This window comes from Nothobranchius furzeri, chromosome 6, assembly GCF_043380555.1.
Source record: "Nothobranchius furzeri strain GRZ-AD chromosome 6, NfurGRZ-RIMD1, whole genome shotgun sequence".
NCBI lineage: Eukaryota > Metazoa > Chordata > Actinopteri > Cyprinodontiformes > Nothobranchiidae > Nothobranchius > Nothobranchius furzeri.
Window position 1 is genome coordinate 65,208,704 of NC_091746.1, and position 15,912 is coordinate 65,224,615.

Consider the following 15,912-nt stretch of genomic DNA (forward strand, 5'->3'; position numbering starts at 1 on the left):
CGTAACGCTGCAAATGTACTGAAACGGTGGTGAATGTGAGTATTGCTCTGATTCTGGGGTCCAAATGTCCTCCCCCGCTCTGTTCAAATAGTTCAAGGTCTTATGGCACTTGACAATTTGTGTCTCCCACCTTTGTTCTCTGTGCACTGAAGGGAAAAGTAAAACGGACTGCACCAGCGATGGATAAACAAAGAAAACAACTTAAACGTACAAAGGCAACCAGTGGTTTTCTGTTAAAAACACTAGATGCTGACAACCATTCAAAATCACACAGATGGATTATACAAACGACTTTCCTTGGATTCTCTGTTTTTGCCGCAGGTTTGATTTTTAATGCTTACTTTGGTTCAACAGCACAACCACCACTTTTTTCTTCTTACAACAGATAAAAGGTTTTATTTTTAAATGAGCGTTTTTTTATCTGGAGTTCTGCTGAAAATTATTGGCTTATTGCTCTCAGTTTTACTTGGTAAAAAAACTGACTCATTTTTCAGAAATATACAAATTTCCGTTCGACTTTCCTGCCTTGTAACATGCCGAATGCATTTCGTCGCCGTCTGAGAAGCCGTGATACATTTCCCGACTGCATTGCAGCTGGACTTGGGCGTTGTGAGCCGGTGGATCTTCACAGGTTGATGGAAGCAGCACTAGATGATTTCCTCGTGATAAAAACCAAACCAAACACCGCCCTGATCGACATTCACCTCCCCAATGAGAAACACGTACCGCAGTTCGGCTGATAAAGTTGCCCGGCAGCAGAGAAAAAAATTATTTGAATAATAAAAAAATTAAATAAAAAATCCCAAAATGAAGAAGCAAACTGGATGACAAAGGAGGAAGTGAGGGCGCCCTGCCCCCTAGTGGCCACCTTTATGTCCATTAGCAAAAACCTTACTGTTGATCAGTGGTTCAGTTGAAAACGAAAAGAATTAAAAAGTCTTTACAGAGACCACAGTATTCTCATCAAAGCACATTTTTAGGTTCTTCGTATAAAAATAGATATATACCACAGTGATGGCCTTTGACGACATGTACTTGCACGTGTTTGCTGCTGCTTCACATGAGATCCACTACATTCAGTGGTTTCCCCGTTTCATCGAGGTGACGCAGACCTCTGAAGAGCCAAGCTATAAATAGTCCGAAAAGGTGTCTGCAGATCAGTACAAAAATATGGGTTTACATCCATCTTTGTTCTCCTTTCATGTGCTCACTCGTCCAGCAGAGCCTACGCCTGCACTTCTCTTATGATAATTAAATCCACAGTGGCTGGAAATGTCTTCAGCAGAGAGACTGCATAAGCATGATCAATATTCACAAAGCTGTAGCCGTTTGCCTGCAAACAGAAAATAAAAAATGAATAACTCGAAGCAGCTGTTGCAAATTAGGCAGATGCTGATCACAAACACGTCAGACCTGAATTATTTTATCTCCAGGCTGAAGAATCTTGGATGCTGGTCCTTCTTGCTGAACCCTCGTCACAAATATACCCTGCAAGTCACACAACAAAGGACGATATAATCAGTGGTTTCCATTAAATGATCTTTAATGGTAATGTTCGTAAAAGAAAAATAATACTAAATCAATGTTACATTATCATCGGGGCGGAAGGGGTTTCCCCGGCCCCCAACTCCTCCCGATATGCTGAAACCTAGCTCTGGATTCTTCTCTACCGTCACATGGATCTGAAACACACCCACTCACTTTAATTAGCCGTAGTTTCACACTCACACACACTTAATTACATAACCACCCTACATTAGGAGTAAAAATATGAAGTGAAGGGCTGAGTGACACAGATGTGACAGAAAGATGAAACAAGTCTTAATTGTGAGCGGAGCTCGGCTTACAGCAAAACTGGGAGCACTGCTCCCCCCGCGTGGTGCGTTTAGTCATCATCACACATTTAAAATGTAAAAATCTAAGAAAATCAAAGTTTCAATAATAATTTTACGACACTGCTATAAAGGATGCATTCATTGGCGACAAACGTTCAACATCGAAATTCTCCAAGAATGAAAAGTTCTAGTAATAAATACTACCGCCAGAAAGCATTCATTGGCTTCTAGATCGGTAACTGCAGCTGTTTTTTGCTACAGGTTTGTATTAAGAGTTATGGCTGCTGGACAAAAGCTGTCCTCTAGTCTAGAAGTGCCTGCCTGATGGTAACAGCTGAAACCAGGCACGGCCAGGGTGGGGGTGGGGGGTCCTTCAAGCTGCTTTTTGCTTTGCTGAGGTAACAGGATTGTGCGATTGCATCTAAAGACAACACCCACTGCCCTCTGTTCTTTTCAATAGACGATCAGAATGCTCCACTGGGGGTGGACGCGCCATCTCACCAGTGGCCCAAAGTGCTTCTGTATGCATTTCCTCCGGTGGAGATGATTCCTCCAATACTGGAGAGGGTACGCGAACACAGCCTGACCTTAATTCTGGTGGCCCCTCGCTGGCCTGCAAAGTCATGGTGTGCAGAGATAATCAGCTTGCTGGTGGAGGAGCCCCGGGAACTCCCTCACTGTCCCGATCTCCTGTCGCGGGCGCAGGGAGAGATACTTCATCCATGCCCAGAGTTGTGGATGTTGCATGTCTACCTGATGAGAGGTCCAGCTTATTAGCCAGGGGTCTCCCTTTGGCTGTGGTTGAGACTATTCAGTGCGCTAGGGCACCATCTACTAGAAGCTTATATATTTTAAAAAAGAGAGCTTTTGAGAAGCGGTGTCTGAACAGGAATATTGCTCCATTCCAGTGCCCCATCGTAGACGTATTAACGTTCTTACAGGGACTGGTGGAGGGGGGTCTATCTTTCTCCACAACCAAGGTTTACTTGGCTGCCATTTCTGCTTGCCATGTTGGCATTGATGGAGTGACACCAGGTGCACACCCCTTAGCGATTCGTTTCCTGAAAGGGGTCCGCAGACCTAAGAGCTGTGCTGGATGCTCTGTGTGACGCAACGTTTGAACCACTTGAGTCGGTTGATATAAAAATCTTACACACAACGGCTCTGCTTCTTGCACTGGCGTCTGCCAAACGTGTCGGCTACCTGCATGCACTTTCAGTGCACCTGTCATGTGTGCAATTCTCTGCTGGGGGCTCTAAGGTCACATTAGGACCTAATGCACCTCTAAAGACACGGCTGTTAAAATCCTGAAATTTGCAGATGACACCACTGTCATTGGGCTCATCCGGGATGGTGATGAGTCTGCTTAACGAGAAGCTGAGAGGCTGGTGGTCTGGTGTAGTCAGCACAATCTTGAGCTTAACACCCTTAAGACTGTGGGGATGGTCGTGGATTTTAGGAAGCTTCCCACGGTGCTGCCCCCCCTCACAATATCCAACAGCCCAGTGTCAATGGTGGACTCATTCAAGTTCTTGGGAACTATCATTTCCAGGGATCTGAAGTGGGAAACAAACATCAACTCCATCCTCAAAAAGGCTCAGCAGAGGATGTATTTCTTACGGCAACTAAGGAAGTACGGCCTATCACAAGAGCTGCTGATCATCTTCTATACTGCTGCAGTCGAATCCATACTTTGCTCATCCATCACTGTCTGGTTTGGGTCAGCCACAAAAATGGACAAATGCAGACTACAGCGTATTATTAAAACAGCAGGAAAAATTATTGGTGCCCAGCTGCCCTCTGTCCAGGAACTGTACATCAGCAGGACCAGGAAAAAGGCACTGAATATTGTCCAAGATGCCACACATCCTGCATCTACTCTCTTCCATCTCCTCCCATCTGGCAGATGCTATAGATCACTGTACACAAAAACTACCAGACACAAGAAGTTTCTTTCCTTCAGCCATTTCTCTCCTGAATCTGTAGATTCTTTTACCATCTTTTTATTATAGTTTTTAATACTTATTCAGTATGCTTATGGATATGTGTGTGTGTGTGTGTGTGTGTGTGTGTGTGTGCGCGTGGGTATGTATATATGTGTGTGTGTGTAAATGAACATGTGTGTGGGTATACATGTTATGTGTTTTTAGGTATTTTTATTCTCATTTATTGTGGTTGTTGTCTGTTTTAGAAAGCGAACATCTACCGAAGACAAATTCCTTGTAAATGTACTTTTACTTGGCCAATAAATCTGAAATCTAATCTAATCTAAATCTAATGCTTCTCATCTCCCAAAAGTGCTTCCATCTAGTTACAGGTCCATGATCATTGAGCTGGCTAGTTTTCATCTGCCTCCTTTTGCTTCAGAGGAACAAAGTAGGCTTCAATTTGTGTGCCCAGTGCGCGCTTTACATATCTACATTAACCGTACTCAGAGTATGCGGTTATGTGATCAGCAGCTTATGTGTTTAGCCAATCCAGCCAGAGGTAAAGCTCTGTCCAGACAAAGACTCTCCCATTGGGTGGTGGAGGCTATTTCTCTTGCTTATGTCAGCAAGGGTCTCCATTTACCTCAGGGAGTGAGAGCTCATTCGACCAGAGGTGCAGCTGCATCCTGGGCCCTTTTCAGAGGAGCCCCAGTGGGCGACATCTGAGCTGCTGCCAGTTGGGTCTTCACCGCACACGTTTACTCAGTTTTACCGTTTGGATGTGACTGCACTGTCGCTGGCTCACTCCGTTTTGTCTGCTGGATCACAAGGCTCACACTAAAGCATCGCCTTTTGGGCCTGATTTTCTGATGACTGCTCTGCGGGGCGTGTATATATGTCCCATACTATATGTGTTGTACAGAGTGAATCGACTGAAAGGGAACGTTAGGTTATGCATATAACTGCTGTTCCATGAAGGAGAGGAACGAGGTACAACATCTTTGTTGCCCCGCCATGCAGCTGGGCTCAGTGAAGAGCGGTCATCGAACTGGAGCATGACGTGTGAGTAGGGGTATTTATAATTTATATTTGTTCTTCTTCTGGCTCTTGGAGAGTACAGACACTTTTTGCCTCTTCTCCTCCCTATCTTATCCCAAGGCTCTTTGTCTATCATTGGGTAGACGGCGCTTCTGCATTTTTCCTGGAAACTGGAAATTATTAAAAATGGACCTGGTCAGTTGGTCTCTCAATGCGATTGTCAAGATTTTTTCAGCGATGAGAATGGGAGAAGGGGCTCCCGGGTGACCCTATGGGACAGAGCCAGTTGGGTATATCATGGACTCTGGAAACAGTGGAACCTGATCTGCCTCTCCCAACTGTCTGTAGAGGATTCTGAAGACGTCTGGATATTCGTTGTGTTGGTGTCAGGTTTCCTGCTTTTTGGCCTGAGTGGTTATCTGGCTTACCGGAAAATTTATGAGCTGTCGAGGAATATTGGCTCTTTCCCGGAGCTCATTACATCGCGCTGTGAACGCACAGACTCGTATAATTGTCGAGATGAGTCGTAAGCTTGGAACTTTGGCTGAGATTCAGGCTCTGGCACAGAAGGTGGATTCGATCAAGGAGAGAGTTGACGGGTCAGCACGGATTGGGATTGATTAACTACGCCATTATTGGATTGAGAGGGGTTGAGGACCAACGGAACTTTAAGACAGAGCAGAAATTATCTGTCTGGCCCCAAAACAAGTTCTTATCTGAATCTGGTGCCCTTGAGCCTGTGAGGCTGAAGCAATTACTCCCCCTCAGAAGAAATGTGGAATGCTGCCGTCGCCATGGCAACTCTGTTTCCCTATCCCAGCCTGGGCAGGACTGCGACCGGTGAAGGCCGTTGAATCGTTCCAGAAGTCACTGTGCTCTCTAAACCCAACGATCTCCCCCCCCGTCCAAACGGAAGTGATGAGCGCTGCTTATCGCGGCTGCATGCACTGATGTTTGGAGAGTCCCCAAACCCTACCTCCCCACCTTGTGGACACTTATGTTGAATAATGTCTTAAGTCTGTTGCATTTCTGTCTGCGGTGTTTTTTGCATAGCAAAGCTGCCCTCCCTGTGGAGGGTAACTCTGAAGTGCTTTTTTCCCCCTCCACCTGACCCAATCCTCATGTAAACCCCTCTGATCTCTATTAAGGTAGCGGGACTCGGGTTGCGAATGACCACAGTCATCAATTCTTGTCATGTGTCTATGCCTGTATGTATGTCTGATCTCAGAATTGCGTGTACTGAAACTCTGTAATTTCCCTCTGGGATTAATAAAGTATCTTTGAATTGAATGGACCCTGCCCCCTACGTCATGTGGCCTAAAGACGTGATTACACGTGTCTTCAGTCAGACCACGCAAGGGCGTGATATCCCATACTATATATGTTGTACCTCGTTCCTCTCCTTCAGGGAACAATAATTGTGTGCATAACTTAACGTTTTCCTCTCCACTGTCACTGCATGCTTGCTTAGTATGAGGATTGCTGTAAAGACTCTGACAATAGTGACTCAATGCAATTTGCTGGGTTCCTTATATAGGAAACATTTTACTGATTGGCTTAATGAACTGACCTGTATCGGAATGATTATGTTAAGTGCCTTGAGACAACTCTTGTCATAATTTGGCGCTATACAAATAAACTTGAATTGAATTGAAACATGCTGCATAGGTGATCTTTGCATCGATAGTTTTACTTTCATTGGTTTATTTTGTTTTGAATGAACGTGCCGGTGCAGCACTTTGGTCAGCTCTCACACTGTATTTTAAACGTGCTATATAAATAAAGTGCATGAAAACACTTAATTGGAGGCTGAACCCTGCTGATGCGAGAGTTTTAAAACAGACAGCCACAAATTATTATGGTTAAATCAACATGGAACTGGGGTTTTAAAAATCCAACTAAAAAGGGTAAGGATGTCAGATATTCATTTATACAGCTGTGATGTTCGTCGGAGATGACCGAGCCTCATGCACATTAAACAGGAAGCTGCAGCCTGCGTTGGGGTGGATTCTCCCCTCCAGACCTCCCAATGCCTCACCTCTTTCTGAGGAGGGCGAGGAGGCCCGACGGGCTGCTGGGAGACTTTGAGCATCAGATAGTCGATGAGCTGCTCTCTGGAAGGGTGGCGAGCCATAGACGCCTGGCTCATCTGAGGACGAACAGAAGGACCCATCTGACCATTCATCAAAGGCACCTAATGAAGAAAAAACAAAACATTCAACAAAATGTTTTTTTATTCTTATTTTAATTCAATCTAATAAAAATTTGCATTAATTACTTTTCTGTGGGGGTCCATGGTGTAGCTGGGTGGCCCTTGGGGAACAAAAACATCATCCTGAAAGGGAAACTGAGGTTATTATAGTCCTCCATCAGCAGTTCAACCAACATACTGGACAGATTACTGGTTCATCAGAGGACAAACGAGATGAATATCTGATTCTAGAGGAAAAACAAGCAGCACTTTGGTTTCACTGAGGCACATAGCAGCAGGTAAATCTAAATGACTCGCTGGAAATAAAATAATCAAGGAGGACGGTACACAGAGCACAGACAGGTTTGTGTCTAATAACCACGTATACATCATTCAGACACACACATAAAACTTACCTTTCACCAACACACAAACTCAGAGGTTATGGAGGAAGTCTGAGGGGATCGGACGATGATGAACGAGCAAAATGTGCTTTGAGCATGCAGTTAAGAGAGGAAGCAGAATATTTCAGAGATCCATCACAATCACAGGAGGAACAGAGGGGTGAGATGGTGAAGAACAGGAGGAAATTGGTTATGATGGTTAAGAGCTTTAGAAGGGCTGTTTGGTCACATGGTTCTAGATCTGGTGCCTCATTTATAAAGCTTGCTTATCCACACTGACTTATAAAAAACTTGACGGGAAAACGTTCATAACTTTATGCAAACTCTGAACTTGGCACACGCACATTTTGGGAGACAGGAAATTTGGCAGCGCCACCAGTAAGATGGTGAATTTAAGCCACCTTTTCAGACTTGTAGACCGCTGCACACACACGCTATTTCTGATTGTTTTGATTTGATTTATGATCCACCAGTAGATGTAAAACAATATTAAGATATTGAAAACAACAATGTCCCATGGGAGAGAAGATTTCTTCATTGTTTCTTACAGCTCGCCATGACGCCACTAGCTTCCTCATTCACCATGTTTGGTGATGTGAAGAGTACTGGATTGTTGTCATTTTCCACCTGTTCCTGCATGAGTCAGTTCACAAAATAAAAGTTAGTTTCATAACGCTATTCTACCGATTTTTGTATTTTGGATTGATGATCGTATATTTGACCAAACCATGGTCGACGATATAAAGTAGGGATGCATGATATATCGGCTTCAGTATCAATATCGGCCAATATTAGTGATTTTTTAACATACTGGTATCGGTCCGATACGAAAAAATGGGCCGATATTAACAACCAGTATTTCTTTCCATCTTGTTTCCGTTTGTATATCTGTTTCAGAGGGTAAGGGGGTGATGATGTGTAATTGTTTAGTCCCGTGACAGTGATGGTAATCATCTCAGAAGCATAAATGTGTGTGTGTAAATAACAGATTGCAAATTCCACTTTATAGAAAAATAGCAAAACATTCAAAAATTCAACTTGCACAATTTCAGTCTTTACAAAATTAGCTGATTTCTGAAGCGTTAACTGTTATCGGCAAATATCGGTTATCGACCTTAACAGTGATATTAACATCGGATATCGATGTCGTCCCAAAAACTTCATATCGGTGAATCCCTAATATAAAGTTAAAGTCCCCTTAATCACCACAAACTGGGGAAAATCATCTCCCCATTTGACCCATCCCCGTGGTGAGTGGTAAGCTAAAGCAGTGGCTGTGTTCAGGAACTATTGGGTGGATTAACCCCCCAATCCAACTCCTTAAAGAGGAGTGTCAAACAGGAAGGCACTGGGTCCCATTTTTAAAGCCTCTGGTATGACCCGATCTCCCGGTCCCTGGGGGACACACCACCACTAGGCCACTGAGCTGGTAACTGATTATCTAATTCAGTGCTTCCCAACCTTTTTCCCAAGGGACCCCATTTTTACCAGTAAAATTTTTGAAGGCCCCCTCCCATTCTCTCTTCCAGTACAAACAGTATTAAGAAATGATAAAATTGTTCAAGCACATTTTAATATGCTTTGATTCAATAGATAACAATAATAGTAGGCTCCAGTACAGAACAAAGTCATTAACAAAACCAAACAGAGCATAATGTGCTTGCCAGTTTGTATTACTTTTCTGAACACATTGTTTCTTGTAAACACTGATAAATCAATCATTCCTTTCAATAAACGTTTGACACATAAAAAATACACTGAGCAAAATGTACTTAAATGTGTATATTACTGTTTATACTAGATTATTTACTGTAAACGCTGTGATTAATCAACCAGTCCTATCTTTAATGAACTTTTGACACTTGAAAATAAAACAGTGAGCTGAGCAAAATGTTCTTAAAAGTGTGTTACTTTTTCTGTACTAATTATTTCCTGTCTTAATACCAGTAAACTTTTCACTCATGAAAAAAATTGTGAGCAAAATGTAGGCTATAAAAAGTAATAAATGAAGTTTTAACCCCGTAAAGTGGAGAGGTCCTGGCGACCCACTGAGAGGCTTTGACGCCCCCTTGTGGGGGTCGGGACCCCCAGGTTAGGAACCACTGATCTAATTGATGTTGTCCATTTAATCAGTGTTGACCATATATTTGATGTATCGATGCTGGTCACATGATCGATCTATCTATGTTGACCATATGATCAATGTATCGCTGTAGATTCATGTATTATTAGACTCTGACATATAAATGCTGCAGTGACACTTGTGCAGCTCCACAACAGATGAGTCACAGATCTCTCATCCACTGCTGCAACAATGCTGTGCCACCACACGGCCTTCTGTTTATTTGATTTTTACCCCAAAATAAAAGTCTTCTTTTCTGTGCCTCTACTTCACCCAAAATAACCTTGGTCTTAATCCAAGTGAAATTGTGTTTTCTAGACATCAACCAGCTTGGTTTTGTGCAAAGTAAGTGCTTTGCCATGACCATGGAAGGAAATGGGTAGGCAGGAGGCGGGGTGACATCCAAAAACACCTGAGCACATTTCTAGAATGGGTTTGATTTATAAGGCAGGAATCGTGTGCTGCTGTGTGTAAGCAGTGTTGTATAGGTCGGAAAATTACTTTATGAAAGTAAAGTTTTGCTGAGCCTGAATAGTTTTAGTAAGGATTCCACGCAACGTTTAATAAATGAGGCCCGTGATCTTCTGCCAATGGACAGAAAATAAAAAAAATAAAAAAAAAATAAAAAAGCGTTAGAAGTTTTAGAAAACTTTGTTTCCAGCTGGATTCTTTCTGTGATTGAACCACTGAAGGTAAACAGCTCCTTCTAAACATCTCAGTGTAGTTTTACACTGAAATCAAGGACAAAACATTCTTTAGTGATGGGAAATCAAGTGTTGAGAAACTCATTTCTCTATAAAAGCACAAGTTACAGACAGCTCTTGTGGGTTTAATCACTTCTCAGTGTCGGGGGAGAAACAAGGAAACAGACATCTGTTCTTAGTTTCAAAGTGATGTGAAACTGTCAGGAAACCCTGGTTCAGTAGGGGCTGCAGCAGCTAACTACGGTTTCACAGTACTCACGCAGAAGCTCAGGGCTCCGTAGGGCCGTCCGTCCCTGCCACTAAACCCCAGGGCCCCTTGGCTGGCATGCATATCCTTACAGCTGCCGTAGTGGGACCAGCCCAGTGGGGAAGTATTGAAATGATAGGAGCGAGAGAGCGCATTCTGACGACATGGCCGACATGTCAGAGGTGGCCATGCAACCCACCAAATGAGTGACAGACATAAAAAGACACAAACAAAGCATTTGCGCAAATACTGACCCAACATGCAGTGAATCAGAGGAGCTCTATACACACAACGGTTAGTGGACTAAAATAATACATTTAGTAACGGGACAGCTCAACAAATCAATCAGAAAACCCTTTATTTTTACATTACACACAAATACAGTGGGGCAAAAAAGTATTTAGTCAGCCACCGATTGTGCAAGTTCTCCCACTTAAAATGATGACAGAGGTCAGTAATTTACATCATAGGTACACTTCAACTGTGAGAGCCAGAATGTGAAAAAAAAATCCATGAATTCACATGGCAGGATTTTTAAAGAATTTATTTGTAAATCAGGGTGGAAAATAAGTATTTGGTCACTTCAAACAAGGAAAATCTCTGGCTCTCACAGACCTGTAACGTCTTCTTTAAGAAGCTTTTCTGTCCTCCACTCGTTACCTGTATTAATGGCACCTGTTTGAACTCATTATCTGTATAAAAGACACCTGTCCACAGGCTCAAACAGTCAGACTCCAAACTCCACAATGGCCAAGACCAATGAGCTTTCGAAAGACACCAGGAAAAGAATTGTAGACCTGCACCAGACTGGGAAGAGTGAATCTACAATAGGCAAGCAGCTTGGTGTGAAAAAATAAACTGTGGGAGCAATTATCAGAAAATGGAAGACATACAAGACCACTGATAATCTCCCTCGATCTGGGGCTCCGCGCAAGATCTCATCCCGTGGGGTCAAAATGATCATGAGAACGGTGAGCAAGAATCCCAGAACCACACGGGGGGACCTGCAGAGAGCTGGGACCACAGTAACAAAGGTCACCATCAGTAACACACTACAACGGCAGGGAATCAAATCCTGCAGTGCCAGATGTGTTTCGCTGCTGAAGCCAGTGCATGTCCAGGCCCGTCTGAAGTTTGCCAGAGAGCACATGGATGATACAGCAGAGGATTGGGAGAATGTCATGTGGTCAGATGAAACCAAAGTAGAACTTTTTGGTATAAACTCAACTCGTCGTGTTTGGAGGAGGAAGAATACTGAGTTGCATCCCAAGAACACCATACCTACTGTGAAGCATGGGGGTGGGAACATCATGCTTTGGGGCTGTTTTTCTGCTAAGGGGACAGGACGACTGATCCGTGTTAAGGACAGAATGAATGGGGCCATGTATCGTGAGATTCTGAGCCAAAACCTCCTTCCATCAGTGAGAGCTTTGAAGATGAAACGTGGCTGGGTCTTCCAACACGACAATGATCCCAAACACACCGCCCGGGCAACAAAGGAGTGGCTCCGTAAGAAGCATTTGAAAGTCCGGGAGTGGCCTAGCCAGTCTCCAGACCTCAACCCCATAGAAAATCTGTGGAGGGAGTTGAAAGTCCGTGTTGCTCGGCGACAGCCCCAAAACATCACTGCTCTCGAGAAGATCTGCATGGAGGAATGGGCCAAAATACCAGCTACTGTGTGTGCAAACCTGGTAAAGACCTATAGTAATCGTTTGACCTCTGTTATTGCCAACAAAGGTTATGTTACAAAGTATTGAGTTGATTTTTTGTTATTGACCAAATACTTATTTTCCACCCTGATTTACAAATAATTTCTTTAAAAATCCTGCCATGTGAATTCATGGATTTTTTTTTCACATTCTGTCTCACAGTTGAAGTGCACCTATGATGTAAATTACTGACCTCTGTCATCATTTTAAGTGGAATAACTTGCACAATCGGTGGCTGACTAAATACTTTTTTGCCCCACTGTATAAATACGCTTTCTGGAGAGGACATTTTAGCAGGTAGATGTTCTTTATTGTCCTGGTTTTAAAATGTTTGTATTTGTAGATGTAAAAAATGTGTGTTATTCAATCTTTCCATTTTCAATTAAAAACCCAAAATTTTAAAAGTGACTTTTTCTGAATTGGGAAAAAATTAACAAAATCAAACTATATTGGTCTTACTTTTTCACATTTTCTATGTTAGTCTAGGATCAGAAATACAACATGGTGGTGCTGGTGCAGTTCATCCCCAGCAGAAAGTGTAAACCGGACAGAATGCACGGATCCAATCGCCCGTGTCTCCATTCCAGCTCATTAGAGCAAAAGTTGGGTTTTACTTCAGTGAAAAGCTTAATGAGTGACGTTGCTTGTGGGTGAAAACATCACACGTGTATCATATGTGATCATTTCAAAAGCTGAGAGTGTTTCCCTAACAAGAGGATTGTCAGGTCTGTGTTAACTCCATTCAAAAAGCTGCAACAGCAAGTTAGCTTAAAACATTTTTTTCATGTCTGGGGGGAAAAGTGTGCGTTTTGGCAGATTTGTTGTTACAGCTTTAAGGCTCAATAAACCTGGTGCAAGTAAATGACTCTGTTACTCAAAGTTCTATTTCGTCTAGTCTTAGCCCTTAAGCTAGCTGCTATTGGAAGGATGATCTCAGCATCAGCCAATCATGACGAGCTTAAATGTACGCCCACCAATGGTGGGCACCCCTTGTGGGTATATAAGTGGAGCAACTCCACTGTTTGCCTCCGTTATCTCTTCAAGCCAAGCTTAAGAGCTTTCTTTAAAGAGCAAATTATCTAAAAACAACATTCAACTCACCAGCCATGTCCAGTGACGCCAGGACCTGCCTGGCCTGCCAGACGGGCTCCATCTCCAGCGGCGACCTGCACGTCAAATGTGAGGTCTGTCTCGGGGCTCATCACGCTGGCCTGGCCTTGACCCCCCAGGCCTCGTGCCTGTTTTGTGCTGCTCTGCCCGTGGCTGAAAAGATCCGCCGGGTCGAGTACATCACCCCCGCCGCCGTTGAGGAATTTCTGGTGGCTAACACATACTCGCTGGACAAGGTCTTACAGTTCTTCAACGTCAGCCAGGAGCCGGCTGGCTCCTACCGACTGGACGATGTCATCGACAGTGAGGAGTACGACGAGGCTGGCTGCCATAGCCCTTTTTCCCTCCTGTACAACACGGAGGTCGACGGGCCTCGTGAGGAGTACGATGAGGCTGGCTGCCATAGCCCTTTTTCCCTCCTGTACAACACAAAGGTCGACGTGCCTCGTGAGGAGTACGACGAGGCTGGCTGCCATAGCCCTCTTTCCCTCCTGTACAACACGGAGGTCGACAAGCCTCGCTCAGCGGGTCTTCCTGCCCCAGAGGCTTCTAGCTCCTCCCTGCCAGCAGTTAGAGCACTGCTCCAGGAGCTGCTCGCCATCATCTCCGCGGCCGCGGTCCGCAAGGGGCTAGCCGTTCCAGAACCGGCTCCGCCTGAGGCAGATGATTTGGCAGGAATTTTCGGGTCAACACAGACGCGCTGTCCAGACCCCGTCTGGCCGCGTTTCCCCGCTGCCATGAGCTGCTGGACCGCCGCCTTCTCCGAGCCTGCTAGGCTTAAGGCGCCAATTTCCACATATACGCCCATTACCACGGTCGAAGGCTTCTCCGACCTGGGCTGGCCATCCATTCCCCCACTGGAGCCGAACTTGGCCTCGCTGTGTGGTGCCAAGAACCACCTCGCTGGCCCGCGAGCAGTTCCCGCTTCTAAGCATGACCATCTGCTGACGCGGCTGACCGATCATGCACACCAGTGCGCCTTCCAGACCGGCGCTGCAGGAAATAACATCGCCCTTCTTGCCTTTGGCGTGTCCAAAATGGTGGAAGAGCTTGATGTTCCTGACGAGTCAAAAACCATCATTACCAAAACTGCTGGTGCCATTCTCAATCTGTTCGCTGCTGTACTCACCGGTTCTGCTCGCATTGCTGCCTGGCAGACCCTTATCCAGCGGGCCTTGCGGCTCAAGGCCCTGCCCTCCATTCCTGATCACCTGCACAAGGAGATGCTGGAAGGCCCCATCACCTCTGACGTTCTGTTTGGTCCCCATCTTACGAGCGTCATCGAGAGGACTCTGAAGGCAGCTGAACTGTCAGCCACGGTGCGAGACCTGGTCCACCCTCGGTCAGCCTCACACTCTGGCCGTTCCTCCAGAGGATGGGACGAACGGCACGGAAACTTCAGGCGCCCAGCTGCACCACCCACCCCGTGGAGCCGGCCTCCCGCTGAGGTGGAGCCGAAGCGGGACCAGGGAGTTGGCGGCCGACGGTTCCGAAAGAGCCAGCAGACGCCGTCTTGGCAGTCACAGGCGCAGGAACCTCGCCAAAAACAACCACGAAAAGGACTCGTTGGGAGGAATGTGTGTGCTTATGTGCTTATGACTGTAATGTTAACTCTGTGAATGATTAGGGTTTTGAAATAAAACCCAAAAAAATGTCACATTGAGAGCACAATCCTACAGTCCTCTGCAGAACCCTCTGCCGAATCCTCACACATGTTCCCCACACCAAGCACTGCGACACATCTGCATGTTCGCGCAGTCCGCCATATTACACGGCCAGCTGTAAAGGTGCGCTCCATTTGCGCACCGGCCCCAGCCTCCGGCCAGGCACAACTCATCCCGCTTCCCCCACAACACTGGGTGTGACGGGATGTCATGGCGCTGTCGTGACCATGCGCAGCGACACGGTGCGCGGCTCCATCCGCTGGCACTTTGTCGTCCACGTGCATGGGCCCGGCTCCCACTCGTCCTTCATCCTTGGACTCCACGCTCCGCGGTGCGGATCAGCCTCTTCCAGCTGTTCACACTCGCCCTTTCGAGCACAGCCCTACATGGGTCACTCCCAGTTCTCTGGTGCGAGCGACGGCGGTAAGGGCATGAACCCAGTCCTCAGACGTCGTTCACGTGACCTCGAACACGCGTCCGCTGTCGGAACGCGCGCAAGAATGGCGCCTCATGATCAAATGGATATTGGACACCATTCATTACGGTCACACACTTCAGTCCGCTCCCCCTCCCTTCAACGGGATCGTGGAGACGACGTTCACGTCACAGGTACAATCTCAGGCCCTGGAGCTAGAGCTGCGGGAACTTCTGTCCAAGGACACAATTTCCCAAGTCCCTCGCGGACGAGAGCTCTCAGGCTTCTACTCCCGCTACTTCGTAGTACCGAAGAAGTCGGGAGGAATGAGGCCAATTCTCGCCCTTTCCCTGTTCAACTGCTCCATATCAGTGATGCATTTCCGCATGTTAACAATGAGGCAAGTCCTGGAATACGTGCACTCCGGGGACTGGTTCACGTCAATAGACCTGAAAGACGCATACTTCCACATCCCAGTAATTCCCAAGCACCGGAAGTTCCTGTGCTTCTCATTCAAGGGAGTTCAATACCAGTTCAATCGTCTC

General features: G+C 45.6%; 1 protein-coding gene across 3 annotated transcripts in view; it reads right to left on the bottom strand.

Moving 5' to 3' along the window:
* Positions 1 to 1,009: 1,009 nt before the first annotated feature.
* erbin (erbb2 interacting protein) overlaps positions 1,010 to 15,912 on the bottom strand; it is a 104,522-nt gene continuing 89,619 nt past the window's right edge. For 2 of the 3 annotated variants that reach the window (XM_070552447.1, XM_054744553.2), the window contains exons 21-25: positions 7,080 to 7,136; positions 6,840 to 6,995; positions 1,590 to 1,682; positions 1,414 to 1,488; positions 1,010 to 1,333 (exon numbers count right to left, since the gene is read on the bottom strand). In XM_070552447.1, coding sequence (XP_070408548.1) covers positions 1,226 to 1,333; positions 1,414 to 1,488; positions 1,590 to 1,682; positions 6,840 to 6,995; positions 7,080 to 7,136 — 489 coding nt within the window. In that variant the 3' untranslated portion in view covers positions 1,010 to 1,225. Of the gene's footprint in view, positions 1,334 to 1,413; positions 1,489 to 1,589; positions 1,683 to 6,839; positions 6,996 to 7,079; positions 7,137 to 10,481; positions 10,626 to 15,912 lie in introns of all 3 variants that reach the window. The other variant, XM_054744551.2, reaches the window with a different exon arrangement.